At 39.7% G+C, this 25,445-nt stretch overlaps 2 protein-coding genes across 2 annotated transcripts; one reads left to right on the forward strand and one right to left on the reverse strand.

Annotated features, from left to right (window-relative positions):
* Positions 1-207: 207 nt before the first annotated feature.
* On the reverse strand, positions 208-9,826 carry mb21d2 (Mab-21 domain containing 2). Its single transcript, XM_079614269.1, has 2 exons — positions 9,493-9,826; positions 208-2,622 (listed from the first exon to the last, which is right to left on the reverse strand). The coding sequence occupies exons 1-2, from the start codon at positions 9,746-9,748 to the stop codon at positions 1,352-1,354; spliced, it is 1,527 nt and encodes a 508-aa protein (XP_079470395.1). The 5' UTR covers positions 9,749-9,826; the 3' UTR covers positions 208-1,351.
* Positions 9,827-11,075: 1,249 nt separating this feature from the next.
* On the forward strand, positions 11,076-24,722 carry parla (presenilin associated, rhomboid-like a). Its single transcript, XM_079614278.1, has 10 exons — positions 11,076-11,482; positions 11,793-11,988; positions 12,411-12,524; positions 12,604-12,733; positions 17,225-17,320; positions 17,742-17,891; positions 17,989-18,059; positions 19,338-19,439; positions 19,519-19,616; positions 23,855-24,722. The coding sequence occupies exons 1-10, from the start codon at positions 11,244-11,246 to the stop codon at positions 23,979-23,981; spliced, it is 1,323 nt and encodes a 440-aa protein (XP_079470404.1). The 5' UTR covers positions 11,076-11,243; the 3' UTR covers positions 23,982-24,722.
* Positions 24,723-25,445: the final 723 nt, after the last annotated feature.

A 25,445-nucleotide genomic window follows, 5' to 3' on the forward strand; every position in this document is an offset into this window, starting at 1 on the left:
TGACTGTCAGACAAGAACGGTTTGACCTAACAATATAAAAATTGAAACTACTGTGGAAAAATAACACAGTCTCACCCCAAAACGTCACATACTGACGGGTCTTGACCATACGTCAACATACGACGAAAAGGATACCCCTATAACGTCCATGTGTGACGATTCGGGTATGGTTGGGTTTAGGTATGCGTTAGGGTACCGCTAGGAGGCGCTGCTGGTGCGCTTATGTCTGCGTCTCATATTGACGTTAAAGGGTACCCTTTTCGTCGTATGTTGACGTACAGTATGGTCAAGACCCGTCAGTATATGACGTTTTGGGGTGAGACCGGGTTGGGAAAAAAAGACACCTACATCTTGGATGCCCTTGAGGTAAGCTAAAACATACCAAAATTTAATTTCAAAGTGAACTATCCCTTTAACTCAACCTCAAGTTGTTCAATAATTTTTTACACAAATGTATTTTTGAATAATGGTAACCAACAGTTGCCACTGACTTCCATAAAAAATTCTATGCCAATGGTGCCCCACTACTGTTTGGCTACACACATTCTTCAAAATATCTTCCTTTGTGTTTATAAAGGTTTGGAACAATGAGGGCGAGTAAAAGTGAACTATCCCTTTAACATTAGTAATAAGTGGGCTTATATTGGATGCTGCTAGTCACTTTCAATAATTCAAAAGCAAAATAACATCCTTTAATTCTCCAATAGCAGCAACATTTTCAGGGCTCTAAGTAAAGTACCCCCACTTTAGACAATTCTGCATTGTTATAGTTGAACGTTTTTGTCAATACAAGAACCTCACTCTTACAGGGCATTAATGTACATTCTTTTAATTGCACTTAAGGAATATGATTTAAATCGCCTATAGATAAAAAAGGTTTGGCTTTCATTGACATATATTTTTTTGTTGCTTCCTCTAAATAAATAACAAGATATGTTAATTGTCCACAAACATAAAGAGGTGATATACGGAAATGGAAATGTGTCGTCTCAGTCAGCACAGATGCAAAACACATGTCTGATTCTATTGTTTGTTACAACAGACTTTTCATCAGGATAACAATACCATCTACAGGACATATGCTATATTTTCATATACTATGTAAATCATTGTCCAGAATGTGCTAGACTTACACAGCTCTTCTTCTCAGAGTCACCATGATATGAAATCCCCTGAAGGTGCAAATAATTGGGATTTTCCACTCAGTAAGGCCAGTCTTATAGAAGTGTTGCAGTCATTTCCTCCAGAAGATCCTCTCCAGTCTGATGTAAGCAGGCACAAGGACACAGCTCCAGTTTCTGGACAGTGCCATGCACACCCCTCAGGTTAAACCGAAAATAGAGCTAGGTTTTCAGAAGAACTTGTCGTCAATACGGAAATGGGGTCGCGTGACGTCGTCGGGGTTGATGAACACAGAGATGGACTTGCCTGGATTCTCGGTCACCAGCTGCTGTAGCTTCTTGGCCAAGCGGTCATCTGGCTGCTGGTGATCCGCTGAGGAAGGATCCGCCAGCGGAGAGGGCAGTCCTGAGGAACTCCCACGACGCTGCATCTCCAGCGTCAGTCTGTTGGCCGCCTTTGCTTGTTCGATGACCGAGCGCAGGTGTTCGCCCGGATCCGAGCGCACCAGCGCTAGCTTGCGAGCATGAAATATGGCGGTCTCGTCACACAGGTGCTCCAGCATGTTACACTGCGGGATGAAGTAGTTAGGGCAGGTCTTGTTGACAAGGCAGTGCTGCAGGTCATCGATGAGACCTAGCAGGAAGTGTGCAGCGTAGTCTTCCTGTGACAAATAGCTTGCAGGCAGTCGGTCACAGGCCCACAACATGATGCTGCGTAAGTAGTAGGGACTGATAGCTGTGGGTTGGGCCAGCAGCTTTACAACTATCGCCTTGCACGCCTGGTAAGCTTGCATGAGGCCTGGCGAGATGCACTTTTTCAACTGCACCTCGCTGCGAGCGAAGGAGAGACGCCACTCGTTTTCCTGGCAACCAGAGGCCGAGCAGGCAGGCAGCAGATAGAAGCCACTGATGACCTCCTCCTCTGTGATTTTGCCATCCCAGAAGTGGTTCTCCATCAACCAGCTCTGAGCAACCGCCGGCCAGCCTTTAAAAGACACCACAGGAACAATGTCATAAAGCATGCGGCTGCTGCCCACACCTAAAACCATAGACAGCAGCGTGCCGTGACGCTCGACCCGCTCCACCCTTGGGGTGCCCCTTTGTGGCTTGCGCTGTAACTCCGTCAGCACCAGTCCGACAGCTTCTTGGAACCAGTCAGCTACCAGTGTGGGCGAGAAGAAGTAATTGGTGGTGCCGTTCAGATGGTCAGTCAGCGTGCAGCAGTCTCGCCAACGGTTAATGGTGCCCTCGTCAAAAAGTCGCAAGCTGAGCCAAGAATGACCCAGCGCTGAGTGGCGCATGTCCAGTGTGACGGGCTGGTTCCGGTCGTGCAGCTTAAGTGCAGGAACCAACAGGGTGAAGGCCATGTCATAGTCAGAGCCACGGTTATAGATGCCAAGCTCATCCAGGTCCATGTCCACCACACCTTCTCGCACACCACCGGACAACAATAGGTACTCGTTGGCAACAGGCAACTTTTGGTCCAGCTTTTGCACCATGCCTGAAACAGAGAAAAAACAGAGTATGGTATAAATGTACATCGTAACAAAGATTCTTATAGATGAAGTGTACAAAATATATATATATTTATTTCAAAAACACAAGTACCTTATGTTCAATACAACTATTCTATTGATATTACTTTGCTTGTGATGTTTCTCATTTGTAAGTCACTCTGGATAAAAGTGTTGGCTAAATGAATATTTTATTGTCCAAACCAACAAGACTTTATATCAGAGGAGAACGTTCAAAAATTATGATTACACTGAATGGTTCTGGGTTTGTGAAGATGAAATTTCGTTATCAGTTAGTCCAAAATGCAGCCGCTAGAGTTCTTACTAGATCAAGAAAATATGATCATATAACACCGATCTTATCATCACTACATTGGTTACCTATAAAGTTCTGTATTAATTATAAGGTATTGTTACTGACTCCAGTCTATTTAACGGATCTTCTATCGCCCTATAATCCATCGCGCTCTTTAAGATCGCTAAATTCGAGGCTTTTGGTTATACCTAGGATATCTAAGTCCACTAAAGGAGGGAGAGCATTTTCACATTTAGCTCCAAAACTCTGGAATAGCCTTCCTGATACTGTTCGTTGCTCAGACTCGCTCTCCCAGTTCAAAACTAGATTAAAGACGCATCTCTTCAGCCAGGCATTCATATAAATGTTTTAATCTTACAGTTAAATCCGGCCTCTAGTTCATAACCGCCAGAGGAGAACTGGCCCCCGACTGAGCCTGGGTTCTCCCAAGTTTTTTTTTTCTCCATTAGGTCACCTGATGGAGTTTTTCGTTTCCCTGCCACTGTTGCCTTTGGCTTGCTCAGTTGGGGATGTTCAATTTAATGAATCAATCAATAATACTATTGATTAGCATTACCAAACATGGACGTTTTATTATTATTTTAATTTAATACTGTGAAGCTGCTTTGATACAATCTGTATTGTGAAAAGCGCTATACAAATATTCTTGACTTGACTTGACTTATCATCACGTTAAAATAAAAAACACTTTTCCATTTTTAGCACATCCTTGTCGTGAAAAAGTTCCACTCCCTATGCTTTCTAGATCTTTGTCCAATCTAGTCTGTGTTTAGTGGCCGTTTGTCTCCGTTTATCTCCTGATTTTCCTTGTGAATTTAGAATAAAGACTGTTTGATACTCTATCGTCTTGGGATCATTACAGCCACGTGACAGAAGCATGGACTTTTTTCTTCTTCTTTTCCCTCTTCCCCTCACATGTAGACCTGCAGTACACCTCTTATGCCTGGAGCAGAATGACTGATCCCTGGAGTCACACACCAGGGACTTTTTGGAGTTGACGTGTCTAATGCCGAGTTCACACTGCACGATTTTAGGCCCGATTTTCGCTCGCCGACAGGTTTTGTGAGATCGCAGACAAATGCCCGAAATCATAGGCAAATCGGTGCTTGTTCACATGAGTGACAATCACACAGTGTGAATGATCAAAGACGCAATCTGAGAGAATAGTCGATCGCGCGATTCAAAATCCTGCTGTGTGAATGTGTTCTGACTGAAAACTACATCGGCGATGACCTACAGCCAATGAAAGAGCAAGATACAGGGCAGCAGGAAACAAAGCACAAACATTTGCTTGAATAGCAGCACATTGCAAAATTATTTATTCTGTTTCCCCACTGGTCCCACCCAGCCTAGAGTTTTCTGTTTCCCCACTGGTCCAGCCCAGCCTAGAGTTTTCTGTTTCCCTGCTGATCCCACTCAGCCTCGAGTTTTTTGTTTCCCCACTGGTCCCACCCAGCCTAGAGTTTTTCTTTTTCCTCGCTGGTCCCACCCAGCCTAGAGTTTTCTGTTTCCCCACTGGTCCCACCCAGCCTAGAGTTTTCTGTTTCCCTGCTGGTCCCACCCAGCCTAGAGTTTTCTGTTTCCCCACTGGTGCTGCCCAGCCTAGAGTTTTCTGTTTTCCCGCTGGTCCCACCCAGCCTAGAGTTTTCTGTTTCCCTGCTGGTCCCACACAGCCAAGAGTTTTCTGATTCCCCACTGGTCTCACCCAGCTTTCTGTTTCCCCACAGGTCCTGCCCAGCCTAGAGTTTTCTGTTTCCCCGCTGGTCCCACCCAGCCTAGAGTTTCCGGTTTCCTCGCTGGTCCCACCCAGCCTAGAGTTTTCTGTTTCCCCACTGGTCCCACCCAGCCTAGAGTTTTCTGTTTCCCTGCTGGTCCCACCCAGCCAAGAGTTTTCTGTTTCCCCACTGGTGCTGCCCAGCCTAGAGTTTTCTGTTTTCCCGCTGGTCCCACCCAGCCTAGAGTTTTCTGTTTCCCTGCTGGTCCCACACAGCCAAGAGTTTTCTGATTCCCCACTGGTCTCGCCCAGCTTTCTGTTTCCCCACAGGTCCTGCCCAGCCTAGAGTTTTCTGTTTCCCCGCTGGTCCCACCCAGCCTAGAGTTTCCGGTTTCCCCGCTGGTCCCACCCAGCCTAGAGTTTCCGGTTTCCCCACTGGTCCCACTCAGCCTAGAGTTTTTCTTTTTCCCCGCTGGTCCTGCACAGCCTAGAGTTTTTCTTTTTCCCCGCTGGTCCCGCACAGCCTAGAGTTTCATATGTTTCCCGAGTGCCTGCCCAGCTTCCCTCTCCCACCTCCTATTCCCAAATCCCAAAAAGAATCTGCCTCGGCTCTTCAGGCCACCATCTCAGCCTAGTCCAAAAGATCCCCTGGCTCCGCTTACAGCCTCTGAACCCATCGCTCGGCCTGGCGACCTGTCGGCTCTGCTTTAACTCCTCGCTCACTTGGCTCCACCAGAAACCATCATCCTTATAGCTCCACTGGGCTGCATCGTCCCTCCAGCTACGCCTTGGTCAGACGTCGTCCAACCAGCACCTTCGGCTCCGTCTGGCTCTACCTTCCCTCCAGCTCTACCTGGGACGATTCCACTTCGGTCTCATCAGTGCCATCAATTATTACGTTTTTAATCATTTTTGAGGTTGTCATAAAAAAAACTTTATATTTTTCTAAAGTATTTATAATTTTAGTGATATGATTTTCATTAATCTAAATAACTAATGAACTAAAAACATTATTGGCTAAATCTTCCTGAGGTAAACTTAATGTTAGTTGGGTTATGAATATGTATATTCATTAACAAAAACCTCCAACTTTCAACTGCTTTTTTTCCAGCAAAATGTCTTATTATGTGTAAATATTTGTATGAACATAAAAAAATTCAACAACTGAGACTAAACAACTGAACAAATTTCACAGACATTTGACAAACAGAAATGGAATAATGAGTCTGAACAAAGCAGGGGTCAGTATCAAAAATAGCAGTTAGTATGTGGTGAGGCCACCAGCTGCTCTAAGTACTACAGTGCATCTCATCCTCGTGGACTGCAGCAGATTTGCCAGTTCTTGCTGTGAGATGTTACTCCACTCTTCAACCAAGGCATTTGCGAGTTCTTTAACACGTCTGGTTGGACATATGGTTTGTGTGGTTTGGCACCACAAGGACGATCAGTTATCCTTCCTGTTTCCCTGTAACTGTCTCAGGCATCTTTCATTACGATCATTGCAGTTTACTGCTCTGCTCACATCTGCAGTCCTCATGTCTCCTGCAGCAGGACTATGGCATGTTCACGCAGGTGATCAGGGACCCTGGCCATCTTTCTCCTGGTGCTTCTCAGGGTCAGTAAAAAAGGTATCTTTAGTGTCCTAAGTTGTTTTCACTGTGACCTTTATTGTCTAACGCCTGTAAACTGATAGTGTCTTGTTCCACAGGTGCATGTCCAATAATTGTTTGTGGTTCATTGAACACGCATGAAAAATAATTTTTTATACCCTAGTATTAATATAAATGAACATTAACCTAGATAAATAAAATGTATGTTCATTGTTAGTTCATGATACTTAATGGATGAAGTTTATTGTAGTGTTACTGTCATTTGTTGTCTAGGATGCATTTGTTTCTATACTATACTATAAAAATTATGTGTAAGATGCCTCATGATTGTTAATGCAAAGAATGTGATGTTGTTATTAGGTCTTCATGTACATTTCTTATCCACATATAGGATTATTTACATAATATTGAACAATTTAAGCTTCCTGTCACATGACCAGAAACTCTTCCTCTTCACTGATGAAGACAGCAGAGCACTTTCTATTTCCAGTGGATCAATAAGAGGACCTGAAAGTTGACACCGGCAGCACAAGGTAAAAGCATCAGGAAGGAGGAGGAACGTAACATTTACATTTGTTCACATTCTATTGTGTGCCTATGCTGGCTTTTAGGGCACAGAGAGTTGCTGCTGAGTAAGGATGCAGCTGGCGGTTTAATGTTCTCAAGCATGTCTAATTGTTCTTAAGCATCCAGGCTCACACAAGCTGAGCTTTCATCTGTCCCCATTGAGGATGGGGATGCACTCAAATATTTATAGCTGTTCCCTGAATGGGGCAGTTTGACTCAGTGTCCTTGGAATCACTCACTATGGTAAATTAATTTACCTTCTTTTGCCATTTACTGTATATTTTTAATATCTCCTAACACTTCTAAGGACAAATTCCCTTACAAAAAGTAGGGCAGCACAGACTGTTTGGTTTTTTTCACATATCTACTGCTGATATGCTCCCTTGATCAGTTTCAGTTCTGAAAGCAAAATGGGGGATCCAACCAGGTACTAGAAAGATATAAAGTGGCTGGTGAGTGTATGCACTATATATCACTGAGAATGCATAATTCCCCCTTAAACCTGATGTCTGGCTGGCAAAACAATACATTTGAGCCTTGCACATCTCTGTTGAGAAAACTTGACCCTCTCCGGCAGGTCTATAAGCATAAACTGCTTTTTCAAGTCATAATTCATTTTTTTCTTTTCAGACATTCAGAAGTAGACTTGATTTGGTGTTTTGAATCATTGTCTTGCTGCATCATCCAAATAAACTTCAGCTCATGCACGGACATTCTCCTAAAGAATTGTCTGGTGTACAGCATAATAAATGCTTCCTTCAACGATAAAAAGTCAGAAAAACATCCCCATATAATCACACTGTTACCATCATAAGAAGGACGTTCATTTGTTTAACAGAAATGTTGTTTTGATGGTTTCCCGGATTATGGGGACAATTGCTTTTTTTCACAAGGACAATATACTGTAGATGCATTTTTAAAATTAAAATTAAGGAATTTTTGAGATTTCTGGTTTCCATAGTATAATATAAATTTATATTTGATGATTTGAAGCCATTCAAATACTTTTTTCATGGCAGTATAATTCAAAGGAATTTAGTAAACAGCTGAGAGAAAACTATGTAATTTTACACAGATAGAAAAGCTTAATTATTATAACACACACACAAATATATATATATATATATATATATATATATATATATATATATATATATAATATCATTATAAAACAATAGGAATTAGCACTTTCAGTTAAATCTTCCTTCCTAGAATCCCCCCTGATGTTGAGCAAAAACCCAAACTATTCCCACATCCCTCCACCCATCATTCTTTAAATCTGTCTCCCACAGAGATTCCAACTCTCAAAGACGTGCAGTGTCACTTTTGTTCCATCTGTCTCATTTGCATACACAGACACTGCAGGCCAATCAGCCTCCTGCTTTCTGAATTGAGCTGGGTGAATGGCAGTGAGTGAAAGTGTGAGAACAGAATGAGAGGAAGCTGTACATTACTTCAGCCTCAATGGATGGGTTCCCATAATTGCCTGAATGCCTCCTTACACCCACTTCCCCCTTAGTTTTGAAATAAACCCAGTGCTGGACAGTCTATTGAATTTCTGTTGAAAATATCCACATTTCTAAATATGTCTTAGATTAGTCATGCAATTATTTTTTAGACATGTAGGACTAAATTAAAAAAGATTAACAAATAAACACATACTCTGAAGGTATTTAAAGAGGGGTTTAAACGGATAGTTAAACAAAAAAATCATTATTTACTCTCCCTCAAGTTTCTTCTGAACACAAAAGAATATTTGGAAGAATATCGGTAACCGAACTGTTAATGGGCTTCATTGACATCCATAGTATTTTTCCCCCATATGGAAGTCAACGGTTACCGTCAACTGTTTGGTTACAAACATTCTTCAAAATATCTTCTTTTGTGTTCAGCAGATCATTTTACTTCAACTGTTCAACTGTAATTTATCATTTTTGTAATTAGTAATACATTTTTCAGCTTGTTTATTACATTTTACATTTACATTTAATAATTTAGCAGACGCTTTTATCCAAAACTTTTAATAAATATTAAATTCTAACTGATCTCAAGTCATTCACTTTTTCATTTATTTTTAAACTAACCCCAATACAATATCAATTCATGCCCCATGTTTTCTCTGTCCATACTGCTCTTTGTCAAAGGTATAAACTTCACTTTTTCATGTGTAAGCGGTTAGAGGGATTCAACATGTGGACATAATCATTCTGATCCCTTCAAACAGTAGATTAGGGGCATGCATTCATCCGACTACTGTGGAATTATTCTGCAAGAGGTCAAACATAAACCCGCTTAAGAGCAGACCCAAATGGATTCAGTGTTTAGATAATATAAGATGCTAAGATGTTGCATAAAGCATAAAGCACTATAACACACCTTCAGCATGTACGATCAAGCTATGTAAATGAAGTTAAAATAATTGTATAACCTAGATTAATATAGTATGAATATATTAATCTAAAACCTCTTACATATGAAATACGGGTACATTTTTATTATTATTACAGTACATCTGACCAGTTCTTTATAGCATAATACCAAACCTAGTCTTTTTCACTTAATAAAACAGAATACAATTGAATTGTGGGCCTAATGAATAACAATTCTGATTATTTAAACACAATATGAATAGGTTTGAAGATGCTATTACCGAGCATAGAGAAGATGAAATCCTTGGCGGTGTGTATTTCCAGTGCCCTCTGGTCATCATACTCTCGTTGGTCTTGTTTGCTGAATTCATGGATGAGTCGGTTGAGCTCCTCGATCTTCACCCCGGACCTGAAGTCCAGCTCGTGGCAGCACCACAGCTTGTGGTTGTTGTTGTTTAAGCCTCCCGGTGCTGCGGTTGGACTGTTCCCCAGGCTGCTAACGGATCCGGTCCGGCTGCTCGGAGCTGGGACCGCCATCTTCACGACAGAGGTACCGTCGGGATGCGATGCTTCTCGTGGACGTGGTGGTTCCCCTCCTTTTTTAATAGATCATGTGGTCTTTGAATGGAGCCGTGATGTCATGCAATCCACATGCAGTCTTAGAACAGCCCATTTCAAAATAAACATGAGAAATAGGTAGTGAAAAATCGAGTACATTATTGTCTATTTTGGTTCAGACATTTGTCGTAATTTCGCACATTTGTAAAACGAGACATAAGGTTGTTGATAGATATATTAGAGAGAGAAAGAGTTAAAAAACAACAACATCCTATTTATTTAGCCTATACGACAATTGATATAGAAATGGACAATTCAGCAGTTTTTTTTTTTTTTGGTAACTGTATTTTACAGTGTCCTTGTAAACATGTTATGATGTTACATGCAATTACTGTCGCCCATTAGCCTAGTAGCCTAAATAAATTATGCATTAATTATTCAACCCTAAACCAAAACAATCCTAACCCCATTATTACTCATTCATAAAGGTATAGGCTAATCACACTGTAACATGGACACCTTAAAATAAAGTGTAACCCTTTTTAAAAAGAAAAAGAAAATCTCTGTTCATCAAAGATCCTTAATATGCAGAAATGAGCATGATGTTAAAGCAGTCTGTTTATGATGATGTTCAGGTGAAGTTTCAACTCTTGTCTGTGGCACTTCCCATAGAATTAATTTCAAAACGTCTAATCTTTACAATATTTATTTGTCCATACCTTTTTCTTCTTGTTTTCTTCTTATTTACAGTGTCAGATGTGGCTTTTTAACTGCCTAAAGGGCCAAGAGTCTTTTCTTCACTTGTATGCGTAATCCAGTGTTTGGCTAGTCATTGTTTTCTTCTCAAAAGAACAAGGCTGAGTTTCTGGAGAAATGTAGTTATAATAATAAAGTGTTCTGAAATTTGTACATTGGTGAATTCTTAAGGATCATATAATACAGTTTTTCATAATAGCCTACATTTTCTCTCACGCTGTAGCCTATCTTTTGCCATCAAAGTAAAAAAAAAAAAAAAAAAAAAAAAAAAGTAGGAATATAAAAAATAAGAAACAATAGGAAACAAAACACGTTTTCTACCTTAGTGAACAGAATCAGTTTCCTTTTGAACCTTTGATCGACTGTGTTTATAATAATAATAATACTTAATATTATTAGGCTATACATTTGCATATTTAGCTAGTTAATAAATAAATGTTCAACTAAATAAGTTGAAGTTGAAAGACAAAAATAACTCATCCAATTACTAATTTGGCTGTTAGTAAAACTTTATGTTATTAAAAAAATATTACATCTAATCCAGAGTGATGCTGTTGAAAAAGGAGATTAGGGGCGGGGCGATGGGGCTTCACTGCTGATGTTCTGCGCAGACATGACGCAGCTATAGCGTCCTTGAACATTTGTTTTGTAATATTAATTTCGGGTTGTATCAAATTGTGAACGGGCTGCAATTCAATCTATTGATTATACTAATGTTATGATTTTATCAAACACATTCGGTTTGGATCTTTGTACATTAAGTTTGTGTAAGGCACACGCGTTGTTGTACCACGTGGTTCTTGACGTTGTGAAAACAACAAGTATTACAAAACATTGTCTCGAGTCGACCCAGCAGTGCGTTCTGCAACCCAGGGACATGGCATGGAGGGGTTGCTTTATGAAATGGGCCAAAATAAACTCGCTATATGCACAATTCCTGTCTCCAAGAAGCTCCAGGTAACTTTACTACCAGTGTCTTACATGTAGCGTTAGCTGTCACGCTGTGCTACTAATGAAGTACTTTTCAGTCTCCTCCAATGTTGAGATGATCGTTTTGTAGTAGTTTTTAAACGTGCTTTAAGTTGTCTCATTGTTTCTCGTGGTTGTGTATATGTATAGCCTATATGTTTTGCTCCACTGAGCGTTTTTGATACTGTTCTCACAGATAGCAACCTAAAGGTCAAATTGCTCCAATGAATGAATGTTACAGGAAAACTATATGGTAGAACATGGGAAAGGTGCTAATAACATAAAATCTGCTTGGTAGATTAACCATCCATCCTCAGCAAAGATGTGGCTTCAAGAAAGCTCAGAGACAATCCGAGACAAAAAGAGGTCTGGAAGAGGAGACTGCGGGTCAAAAGCATGCTGTGCCACCCCTGCCAGGAGAACCGGTGCCTCCAATGCCACTGCCACCCAGAACACCACCTAGTCTCTTTAGGCCCCTGGTGTTCACTGTGGGGGTAGGTCTTTCTTCTTACCACCACGGTCATGGGAAACCTGGAAATGTGATTATTACCTTTCAAATTGTGACTTACAGGTTTGCAAAAGTCATGGAAATTAGTAAAATCATTTTTAATTCGCTACTTGTGTAAGTTAAAACACGCGTGTGATTCGGTTAGTCTGTCTGTTAAGGGTCTCGTTGGAGACATTTGCATGCTACTAAATCAAATGAATATATGGCTTACAAATGATAATATGTCCAGTATTCTATGGATTTCTTTAGAAGCCATTTTACAGAGATCCAATGTATCATGTATTGACTGGAGGAGTCATGAAAATTATGGAGATGAGAGCCATCTTGAAAACATATTATTGATCTTTATTCAGCTTGTCAAATGTTGATTTGTTGGTTTCTGTAGAGGCTATTCTAACACCATTTCAGTTTACAGGCTGCTCCTTCTGCACGGCTGCCATCTTGCAGTATGAATCGGCAAAGTCACGAGTGCAAATGGCCATGGAGGAGGCCAAAGAGGAGAAGCGGGATAAACTCGTAGAGGTATCAGTGTAGAACAATTTTAGAAGACCAGAAAAAATTGCCAGTCGTGTTCATCACACTGCGGTTGCATTCTGTGCAGGGTCATACCACAACATACTGGCATAACTGGTGGAATCAGCTGTCACACTTCCAGAAGCAGGTGATTCTGATCCTGTCTGTGGTCGATGATTGGTGGAGTGGGCTCAGTGAAGGACAAAAGACGGTCACAGGTCGGTTCTACATAGAAAAATATGATTAGGGCCTTTTTTTACAGTGCGCTTAACCCTGGGTTATCGTTGTTCTTAACACTGCTTTTAACCCAGAGTTGAGGAACGTTTCACACTTTAAAAAGTGGGATTTGCACTGCTTTTTACCCAGTGTTATGAAACCCTGCTCCGGAGTGCAATGCACTTTCTTCAGTCGAAAAGAAGTGAAGGTTTTTTTAAGGAAAACATTCCAGGTTTTTTCTCCACAGTGTGAAACAATGTTAGAAGCGATGTTAGAATGTTACGACTAGATGCTTTGGACAGTCACAGAAACTTTTTCAATTGTAAAATTTTAAATAGTGATGGAAAATGCAACTGGAGTGTACAAAGATACCATTTCATTCTTAGTTTTATAGTCCGAAAAGTCTATTTAAAGGATTAGTGCACTTCAGAATTAAAATGTCATGATCATTTACTACACCCACACGTCATCCGAGATGTTCATGTCTTTCTTTCTTCAGTCAAAAATAAATTATGTTTATTTTAAGGAAAACATTCCAGGATTTTTCTCCATATATTGGACCTCAACGGTCAGGAACCAACGGGTTAAAGGTCCAAATTCGCAGTTTCTACTGCACGATCCCAGCCAAGGGTCTTATCTAGTAAAACGATTGGTAATTTTCTAAAATTAAAATAAAATATACTTTTTAACCACAAATGCTCGTTTTGCACTTCCATGACTTCGCGCATTACGTCATCATGTTGAAAAGGTATCGTCTGACGTGTTAAATGTAGGGAAGGGACAAAAACTTTTAGTCTTTGCACGTTCGCTTTGTAAACAATAGGTCAGTACTTCCGCCTATGTTACGCGTGACCTTTCAACAGGATTACGTAATTATTGGCGCATCACATTTAGTGCAAGACGAGCATTTGTGGTTAAAAAGTACATACATTTTTTTTTTTATAAATGACAGATCGTTTCGCTAGATAAGACCCTTATTCCTCGGCTGGGATCGTGTGGATTCCGTTGAAGCTGCACTGAAACGGCAAAGTCCACTATATGGAGAATTCCTGGAATGTTTTCCTTAAAAAAACGTAATTTCTTTTCGACTGAAGAAAGAAATTGATGAACATCTTGGATGACGTGGGGGTGAGTAAATTATCAGCTAATTTTAATTCTGAAGTGAACTAATCCTTTTAATAAAAAACTTGATAGATTCGCAATGCTAGAGCCGTTATGTGAACATATCGCGTGCCACCGACACTGCAAACATGCAAACAAGGACGTTAACCCAGGGTTTAGGGATGTATGCAGTGGCAGCACATGAATACCCAGGATTAATTGTTGACCCTGCGGAAATTATAAGCAATGTGAATGGTTTTATAATTAAGTTTAATCAAAAGGCAATAAAGACAGTTAATGATTTTAAATATCTAGGTTATTTTAGATTCTCTATTAAAATTTGATGTGCATGTAAACAGGCTGTGTAGAACTATCAGAACAAACTTGAATTGTTTTATGATTAGACCGTGTATACACACACACATATATATATATATATATATATATATTAGAGCCGTGACTTTAACGCGTTAATTAAGATTAATTAATTACACAAAAAATAATGCGTTAAACATTTTTTACGCATTTTAATCGCACTTATTTTTGCACCGCGGAACGTTTCTCGCTGGATGAGTTTAGGCGGACCGATTATACTGGAGCACCAACTAGCGTTCACAACTTCCATAGACAGTTCTAACTAAACGATAACTTCAGACAACAACAAACCACAGTGAACATGAACAAAGAAGCTGACGAGACCGCTTTGGTTGGCCCCGTGGATGGGACATTTTGTTATAAAAAACGGATGGAAGCGTCGATAAGAGCATGGTTGTGTGCAAGCTATGCAACAAGGAATTCGGAACGACTATTGCTACACTTAATGGCAAAAATAGCACTGGTCTGCTGGACTTGCTTGAACAAAAATAAACAATATTTTGTTGCTTAAGCTTATGTATTCAGTCATTATTCAATGGTGTACTAAAAATCCATGTGAAAAAAATTACTTCTCACTGTTCTCAGGTCAAATATTTATATGCAATTAAAATGCGATTAATTTCGATTAATTAATTACAAAGCCTCTAATTAATTAGATTAATTTTTTTAATCGAGTCTCGGCCCTAATATATATATATATATCCCCAAAAGCGGCTAAAACCGCATTTCCACCGAAATTACCCGTAACAATTTGTCCCAGGAACTTTTTTCCCCCCAGATCTGTTGCTGTCTGCGTTTCCACCGCGGTCTAAAGTACCGTGAAGTTTAGGCAAATTAGTCTGCTGATGTAGGACTGTGTGCGCCTTTCCAGTTCTCGCTGGATTTCGTCCTCCGCATATAAGCTTAATAAAGCCTGAACCTCGTCATAGGTGGTCCACCAAAAATGGTGGTTGAAATAAAATGCTGTGCGGAGTCAACCAATCAAAATAACTCAATTAATCCGCATGTTCAGCACCCAAGTCCCACCCCTGAAAGTTCCCGAACTTTGAAAAAGTACTACCTCGCGAGCAGGGACTTTCTGAGGGGGAAATTTCTACCCGGAACTTAAAGGGTTAGTTCGCCAATTTAAGACATGAAGTTGTATGCAATCCTTACCAGCACTATAGTGCATACACACGGACCCACTCTGTGTTCACCTCCCTGGTCAGAGTTCTGGCCGCTGGAAGTTTTTTAAGAAAGTAGTCCTGGTTAGTTTCCGGGGCCACAAAACTGTGCGTTTTTACGTGAATTTTTTTTTTTGCGTTTCAAAGCTTGATTAATTTACATCACAAATAATACGCCAGACAAAATTCATACCTCAGTTTTAATCGCCACTATTTTCTTTCCATTTCTATCAATCCGCGCTGCTGTCAACGTCAACAGTGCGCACGTTCCACTGCGCGACTCGCTGACAACATGTCTGACTACGAAACTTCAGATTTTAGCACAATGTCAGACGGAACAGATGATGATGAAAGTAATTTTCAACTCCAAAGGGATACCTTTATGAACTCAATTGTGTGTGTGTTCAATCAAATAGTTTTCTCAGCAAATTGTACCTATATCCCTATATACTGTTTTTATATTAGACTTCTTTTCACGTGATTTCCACTGGAGTCTAAACATCAGCTTGTTTACCGTACAGTTTAGACATGGGATCATAAAGTTAGTAAATAGAGCTTACCCGTGCTGGTACAGCAAAACTCTTTAAAATTGTTTTTTTTCTTTTTCCTCCTTGGTTGGGGATGTAATAGTCTTCGCTGAAGTGAGCACTGCGCACACGAAAATCCTTGATTCTGGATATTTTAGCTCCCGCAGAGTAGCTGATGGCAACCAGCCAAAGCTGTCTCATAGCGACAGCTGATCAGAACGTGCGCACTGTTGACGTCGACAGCAGCGCGGATTGATAGAAATGGAAAGAAAATAGTGCCGATTAAAACTGAGGTATGAATTTTGTCTGGAGTGTTTCTTGTGATGTAAATTAATCAAGCTTTGAAACGCAAATAATTTTTTCACTTAAAAACGCACAGTTTTGTGGCTCCGGAAACTAAGCAGGACTACTTTCTTGAAAAACTTCCAGCGGCCAGAACTCTGACCAGGGAGATGACCACAGAGTGGGTCAGTGTGTATGCACTATAGTGCTGGTAAGGATTGCATACAACTTCATGTCTTAAATGGGCGAACTAACGCTTTAATTTAGAAGTACCTGGTTCCTGCGGTCGAAACACACCGAGTCCCACTCCAAAGTCCCTAGTTCCTGGGGACAGTTATACATGCATGCAGTGGTCTTCTCACATTTATCTTATTGTGTGACTGTCTGCTCAATTGACTATTAAACCTGTCAGATCTTCTTATAAACAAACACTATACATTTTGGACAAGAAATCTATTTGGTGGAATCATTGTAATCTTTCACAGAAAATTTTTTTATACAATTGTCTCTCATTCAAATGTTTTTTAAATGTACAAGTATAAACAATCTTGCTCTTGAATTAATATCCAGAGTAGTAAGAGGTGCAACAGATCAGAATTGGATAGTACCGAAGAGAAAAACTACGTTTACACAATCCACATTGTCAGTTAAAGGTACACTGCTTTGGATCAGTTTGCCAGTTGAACTGAAAATGTGAACAAAGTGGAGCATTTTTCAAAGAAACCTTAAAAAACGGCAGGTTTCTAAACATTGGTTGTACACAGTCTCAGCTTGTTATTATTGTTTAGTTTTTTTAAAAGCCTAACTAGGGATTGGGGCTTAAATTTAGCATTTGGCTAGAAGCCTGTATGTAGAGCATCAGCTGTGTTATTCTGCATTATCCTTAAATAAACAAAAAAGACAGTGAAGCACTGCAGTGTTTAACCAGGGTTTACGATGACCCGGGGTTAAATATTTCAAGTGTGAAAAGCCCTCTTCTGTAGGTCCAAACTATAGTCTGCTTTCTGCCGTTTAGTTCACACCCCATTATCATCTTGTTTTTTAGGTATCATAGCTCTAAACACTCTGGTTCTGTGTTGTTGGAGAATCCCTTCAATGCAACGCTCTATGGTCAAGTACTTCACATCTAACCCCGCCTCCAGTAAGTGAGTGCTGAGAGTCGCTCAATGTGGTTCACTGAGAAATTTCTTAAAGTGATAGTTCACCCAGAATGAAAATTCAGTATTTACTCGCCCACCTGTATGACTTTCTTTCTTCTGCAGAACACAAAAGAAGATACTTTAGAAAAATATCTCAGTGTTACTTATTTTGTCTGTACAATGAAAGTCTCTGGGTTCCAATGTTCTTCTGGATCCCACTGCCTTTCATTGTATGGGCAAATACAAAACTGTGTTATACAACACAGAAAAAAGTCATACAAGTTTGGAAAGACATGAGGGTGAGGAAATAATGACAACGTTTTAACTCTGGGGTCAACTATTGCTTTAAGTGTATTTATTTTGACAGATACCATTGGTTTGTGTGTACCTGATGTACCTTCAGTCTGCTTTCTTTTATTTCAGAGACACGTTGCCTTCCCATGGTTCTCTCTTCTTTCAGCCATTACTCCATCATTCACATGTTGGCCAACATGTATGTGCTATGGACCTTCTCTACTAGCATTGTCTCTATGCTTGGGAGAGAGGAGTTTTTGGCCCTTTATCTGTCTGGAGGTAGCACTAATTGTTTAATAAACACAAACAAAATATTATGTGTCTGTATTTTAGTACATACAGTTCTGGTCTAATTTGATGAATGTATTTTCTTAAGGTGTAATCTCGACATTTGTCAGTTACGTGTTTAAGACAACTACTGGTCGTCTGGGCCCTTCGCTAGGAGCGGTGAGTTTCCTGCATCGACGAGTATTACGTTTTAAATCCAACTTAAAAGACAATTATAAATGAATATTTTGAATGCATATTGGTCAATAAATGTACAAATGTAAATGTCTGTTTCCAAACTGGGGGGGGGGGTGTCAGAGGAAAAAAAAATGTAACAAAATATTTAAGAGCTGTAAAAGTGAACTCTTTCCCCGTTATTGATGGAATTTTCCGTCATTTATGATGCAACGCTTCCCCGCTATTTACGGAATGTTCTGGCTTTCCGTGTTTTCACCGTTATACGTTAGGGGGGGCGCTATTACACATCTTCTGAATGAGTACAGAAACTCTAGATCAAAACATGGGGGTGAAAAAGAAGCATAAACAAACTGAAGCATAAACAAACTATAGCATATGTACCGTAAGCAGATGAATATGTAAAATAATGCGATCATCAACATTAAACAGCATATAAATCAAAACTGCCTAACATTACCGAATGAAAAGTCAACCCAGGACGAGCTGCAGTATAGGACTGTGAAGCTTTGGACTCGATCTACTCCATTTATATTTTGATCATTGTTCTGAATCCTATCCAGACGTAGTCTTTGACAAAAACGAGATTTTTCTTGATTTTTGGTCAAAATGTGTTTTTTTATAAATGAAACTTCTTATGAAACGTACCCACATTAAATTACTGATCAAAAAGAATGCATTAAGCTAGAATACAACTTTTTTATTTTTATTTTTTTATTCAGAGGTTCTGTTCTTTCTTTTGATGTATTGCATTTTCAGATATTCCTACAACAATATATTCTGGGGGATGTGAAATTACACTTTTTTTAAATTCGCTGGCCGAAGGATTAACACGTTAACTTAAAATGATTTCTTTGTGATATAAATTGTATATATACAGTGATATTTCATTGTGATATAAATTGTATATATACAGTGATATTTCATTGTGATATAAATTGTATATATACAGTGATATTTCATTGTGATATAAATTGTATATATATATTTATCTCTCTTTTTTTTATATAGTTATTGAAGGGATTGCAAGCCCAGCAACACTTCATAGCCTGACTATATTTACAAATTCTTATACGTTATTAAGGAAAGCAAAAAAAAAAAAAGTTTCCCCACATATTGATCATTCAAAAAACTTGTGGGGAAACTTTTTGTCAGTTCAGTTGTTATAACTCTTCTAAAGTTGTCGTAACAGTTAGTGTTAAACACTGCCGGTGTTTGAGTGCTATAAAGCCCTGTTTAAGAGTATTGATTTGTGTCCTGCAGTCAGGGGCCGTCCTGACGGTTCTGGCAGCAGTCTGCACCAAGATTCCTGAAGCTAAGATGGGCATCGTCTTGCTTCCTATGGTCAGCTTCACTGTAGGAAATGTAAGTGAGGTGTAAGGTGAATCTTGTTCTTTTGTGTTTGCGGAGTGAGATGTCAATAATGTTGTTTCATATGTTCTAGGCTTTGAAAGCTCTTGTTGCTTTGGATACAGCTGGTCTCCTTTTGCGCTTGAGGTTTTTTGATCATGCGGCCCATCTTGGCGGAGCTCTGTTTGGAGTGTGAGTGCTTCACTGTTCTCCACACAACTGATTTTAACAGGTTCATTATTTCACAACAGTGCATCTATAGGGGGTGTAAAGAATAGGTATCTACTCATTTTTCTTTAGATGTTATCGTTTTTTTTTCTTCCTGAATTGAATTAAAGACCTCATGAAATCAAAATTAAGCAATAAGCCCCAAGAAATCATGATTTACAGTAAATCTAGATCAGCTAAGGGGTGTTGTTAGGCACGGCACGGAGCGGAAGCCCCAAAAAGCCCCTGTTCTAAATGCACTGTAAATCACGGCTTCATGGGGCTTACTGCTTTTATTAAACGGTTCTGCCCATGCAGACGAGCCGCGGCTGGGTCACAGGTGTATGTTTGTAGAGTCATTTACAACAGCTTAGAATCCACTGTTGCTAGTTTAACGACGGGAAAAATGGTCGGCGCGCCCGGCGCATGGTCTAAAAGGGTTGTCCCTATTCTCGTAATGAATAATGGGTGCGGAACACAAGTTAAGATATTTTTTATTAAACTGAGAGCTGTCTCACTCCTCCATAGGCTTCTATGTAATTGAAAATGCCGGCCCAGAAAATCAGTAAAGACAATGTTTAAAATAGTCCAAGTGACTACAGTGGCTCAACCATAAGATTATCAATAGGGATGGGAACCGAGAACCGATTCTTCTTCAGAACCGGTGCCCAGTGAATCAATTCCTTGGAACCGTTAGCATGCCTGCTTAACAATTCTGCTTATCGGTTCCGCTCGTTGCAAATGTGTCATGACGTCACACACGCGCTGCGTTGTTTTGATTCAGAACGCGTCAAACATGGCAGAGGCAGAAGTTCGACGCAGAAGTATAATGAGGCCTTTAACGGGACGCCACGTTGCTTTCCGACCAGCCATCTCGTGCCGTCTCACACACATTCACTCGCACACATACATACATACACACTCTCTGCACACACACACACACTCGCGCTCACTCACTCACACACACACTTGCGCACACACACTCTCTCACGCTCACTCACTCACTCACTCACACTAACGCACACATGCTCACTCACACACGTGCGCGCACATACACACTCACACACGCACTCTCTCGCGCTCACTCACACACAAACGCACACATGCTCACTCACACACACACTCACTTTGAGAAGTAGCTCACCTTGTTCTGAGGTTGCTACACATAATTTGTGTATATGTGCTCTGTGCTGTGTCTTCTGATCAGATATTAAAGCGAGTTAATACAAACAAACAAATTTGTACTTATTCCCTCACCCAATGAGAATCGATAAGGAATCGGATCGATAAGCAATATTGATAATGGAATCTGAATCGTTAAATCCTTATCAATTCCCATCTCTAATTATCAAGCGACGAGAATACTTTTTGTGCGCAAAAACGTATGAACTAACCCTTTAAAGCGTGCAAGCAGATCATCTATGGGACAAGCCGGATTCAACCATATCTTTATGTATCCTATGATAATCTTTTACATTGTTATCCTTTTATTTTTAACATTTGGCATGTTTGTGTGCTGCTGTGTGTCCCTGTGTGTGAAATAAGCAGAGTGTACGCGTGTTGTAGACCCGCCATAGGAGCATATTACTAATGCACCCTTTAAATAAATAAATACACTATTGACTTTAGAGACCAGGTTTCAGTTGGTCAATGGCTCAGTCTATTTCTGTTTCCTCAAAATAGCAACGTGCCAACAATGCGCCTGAACACACCTCGTTTTCTGACCAGCCGCCCATGGGCGCACAAATGGGTGCAAATGCATTTGCTATTTAAACAACGCACGCAGGACGAGAAAATGATAACTGCGTCGCGCTGAAACTAGCAAGAAACACTTGCGTCGCGCCTGGTGCTGCAGTGTATGAAAGTGCCCCATGTGTGTCAGCTTTGAGGTCATCTATATAGAGCTGTGGTTCGCAAATCACGACTCTGCTCATTTTAAACGGCCAAAAACGTTGAAGACCCATTAGTCTAGATGGGATGTACCCAAAAAGTGAAAGTGAGGAGCATTTATGGGTACAAGTCGGGAACCGGCCTACTTTACATATTTCAAGGGTGCTGAATCCAAAAAAACTGGTACCCAAGCGAAATTGTGAGTTTTTTACCTTCTAATTTGCATATCAAAATGGCCGCCAAATTGCCTATCTTGCTCAGTCGTTGGACCATTTTCCCCTAGTTTTTTTGTAAGTAGGCAATCAACATGAGGAAATTAAATTTCTAGATCGATAGTCAAGGGTCAGAGCAAAGATATAATGGAGGCTCACTGCTTTTTTTATGTATATATAAATGCAAAATACCAACTTTTAAGTTGAAATTAAGTCATTTTTTAAGGCCGACATAAATATTCAATCAATATCACTCTTAAGCCCTATTCGCACGGGATTAGTACTATCTGAGGACCACGTGTGATTTAGAAATGACCCCCAAACATCTGAATTTCGTGTTGCGCATTCACACGGGATCAGGGGTGCCGCCAGGAATTTTGGGCCCCGTGACAAAAAAATAACATTGGGCCCCCCCTGCACAGCTGTTGTCACCAGATCTCTAGGACGTACCTGTCCCATCAGATGCTTTACATAACATCTAAAGCAATTGATATTTATTTTAAATAAATATAGCACAAACACATTTTTCAATCAGAGGCCACAAATACAAGTTTGTAAAACTGTAAAAAGTTTAGTAGCTGGTGATTTGTAAATGCAAGTCTGCATACAGTATGCAATTAATTATTTGATGCAAGATTAAAAGCCACCATAAAAATGTCCTTAAAGCAATCCTTTACAGTCTCAATGTATTTTTATTGTAAAATTAATGACAGATTAAAAAGATAATAATAATTAAAAACCTAAATATGTATTAACTTTTTAATAAAAATAAATGAACATCATCATCTCAAAAGAATAAAAACATCAGATTTTTTACTTAACTGCACATATATGCCAACAACAAAATAAAGTTGACGTGTAAAACGGAATTTCCACATCATGGTTATTATAGTGCTACAAAACAGTGTGTGTGTGTGTGTGTGTGTGTGTGTGTGTGTGTGTGTGTGTGTGTGTGTGTGTGTGTGTGTGTGTGTGTGTGTGTGTGTGTGTGTGTGTGTGTGTGTGTGTGTGTGTGTGTGTGCAAGCCTCTAAAAATAAATTGAAATACACCACTATTCCTGTAATTCTTTTGTCTTATGAATTTAATAAACAACTCGTCTCGTATTCTGTCTGAACACACCCCACCATCTACATCATGTGAGTGTAAATGCGCAAAAAACGTTTCCATTGCAGTTTTGCGAAATATTTATTTTTCAATATTGCCTGAAAAACCACCTCATTTCAATTTGCGCAATTTAAAGGGTAATTGAAACACGGATGACGGTGTTTAGTTGCCAGAAACATCAGAAACCACAAAGTTGCATAGTAAAAGAAAATCTGGTTTTCAAAACAACGAAAGAGAGAAAATAATTTTCTAATAAAGAGAGCAAATCTGTAATAGAAACGCGGCTACTGATGAGTGTGCGCGCTAAGGCAGGACCAAACCATTTCATGCAGATAAAGGGGGGTGGATGTTTACTTTTTGGTCAATGGGGATATTTAACTTTTATTGCCAAAATAAGTACAATCAAAGACATCATTAATTTTATTATTATTTGAAATATACTCAATGATGATGGTTTATATAGTGTATAATATAATAAAAAAAATTAAATTACTTTTTACGTATTTGTTGGGGCCCCTGTCAGTCAGGGGCCCTTGGAATCGTCCTAACTTTTCCCCCCTATACGGCGCCCATGCACGGGATAACCGAAGCCTGTGATTTTACTCAAATTTACTGACTTATCTCCCTGATATGACGTCAATAGGCTTTACTAGGAAATGTCTTGCCGTTATTATAGGTCTAGCTGCATGATATATCATAAACAGAAGAATGTTCCTTACCGCATGCTGCTATACATGTCATTCATCTCCATCTAATCAGTCTTTTTGTTTTTGCTCTTCTGATAATTTTCAGCTTTCTCTTTCTGCAAATTGAATAGTAGTTGTATAGCGATATGACCCATGTTTCTTTACAGTTATTTGTATTAAATCAAATGTTCTATGGACTAAAAAAAGGAGGAGCCTCACCCAAGCTTACTGTTTCAATATAAGAGAAATAGTTGCACTATTAAGCATTTGGACGTTGTTAGGTTCTCTCTCACCTTTTACCTTTTCATTTCCTTGTCTCCCCTTCTTCAGGTGGTACATTGCATATGGTAATGCAATGATCTGGAGGAGCCGTGAGCCACTGGTGAGATTCTGGCATGAACTAAGGAACAAGCCCCACGGCAGACCCCGACCAGGTGGAGGTGGTGGTCAAGTTTAGGATTATTCAGCTACCTCGAGATCACTGGACCCTCTTATTTCACAGAACTTTCCTTCAGAATACTCACTGACTAATTCGAAGAATTAGTGCAGATGCTCAATACACATGTGTCTCTCCCTTCACCTTCTTTTCTCAAATCTGTTGCCATATCATTAAAGGAAAAAAGGTCATAAGAAGATATAAAAAGAGTCATGACATTTCGCAGCAGCGCTATTGTCTGAGGACAAAGGCATTGATCTCCTCTATGTGGAGCTCAGTATGTTTGTGTATAGTGAGGTCTGAGACCATATAGAAAATGTGGGATTCAGAATTTAATGTATAACCTGGAAATAAGCAAAGTTTTATCATTTTATGGGGGAAAAATGTAATACACGGGCGCAGTATTGCTTGGTCACTAATCCAATAAGCACATCTCTGACATCAGCATGTTAACTAGTCTGTACAGTTTATCTGAGAATGAATGTTACAAGGAAGCACCTCTTGGGAACATTCTCAAACCTAGTCAAAGGTGAAATACAGGTCCAATAGAACATGACTTTGTGAACATGAACATGTTTTTACAAAGAATTTACAAAATTCATAAAATATGAATCTATTAGATAAAGTTATTGGTGGACTTTCGTGAAAAGCTTTCTACTCACCTCAGGATAGAATACTGTCAAAATATTATGAGACAATAAATCTATTCATTCAAGTTTGCATTTATCTCCTTTAAAATTGCCTTAAAGGGTTAGTTCACCCAAAAATGAAAATAATGTCATTAATGACTCACCCTCATGTCGTTCTAAGCCCGTAAGACCTCCGTTCATCTTCGGAACACAGTTTAAGATATCCGCAGAACACAGTTTAAGATATCCGCAGAACACAGTTTAAGATATCCGCAGAACACAGTTTAAGATATCCGTCAATCTCCGCAGTGACGCAGCTGACGTAAGACGCTGATGACGTGTTATCTGGTGCGCCCGAGCTTCGTTTAAAGTCTGAGGGAGACGCACGCTATATTCAAGCTATTCTACATTGTTTGCGTGGATATCATTTTTTTAATGGTGCGTAAATGTGCATGTCGCGGATGAGACACTTTTACAGCGTGCGTTTCCCTCAGTCTATAAATGAAGCTCGGGCGCACCAGAAATACACGTCATCAGCGTCTTACGCCATCAGCGTAACTGTGAAGGATTCACAACAGACCCGGGAGAGAATACAATGCTGAATAAAGTCTTATTTTGTGTTATTTTTGGACCAAAAAGTATTTTCGATGCTTCAAAAACTTCTAACTAACCCACTGATGTCACATGGACTACTTTGATGATGTTTTTATTACCTTTATGGACATGGACAGTATACTGTATATACAGTTTCAATGGACGGACAGAAAGCTCTCGGACTAAATCTAAAATATCTTAAACTGTGTTCCGAAGATGAACGGAGGTCTTACGGGCTTAGAACGACATGAGGGTGAGTCAT

This window comes from Phoxinus phoxinus, assembly GCF_949152265.1.
Source record: "Phoxinus phoxinus genome assembly, chromosome: 5".
NCBI classification, from domain to species: domain Eukaryota; kingdom Metazoa; phylum Chordata; class Actinopteri; order Cypriniformes; family Leuciscidae; genus Phoxinus; species Phoxinus phoxinus.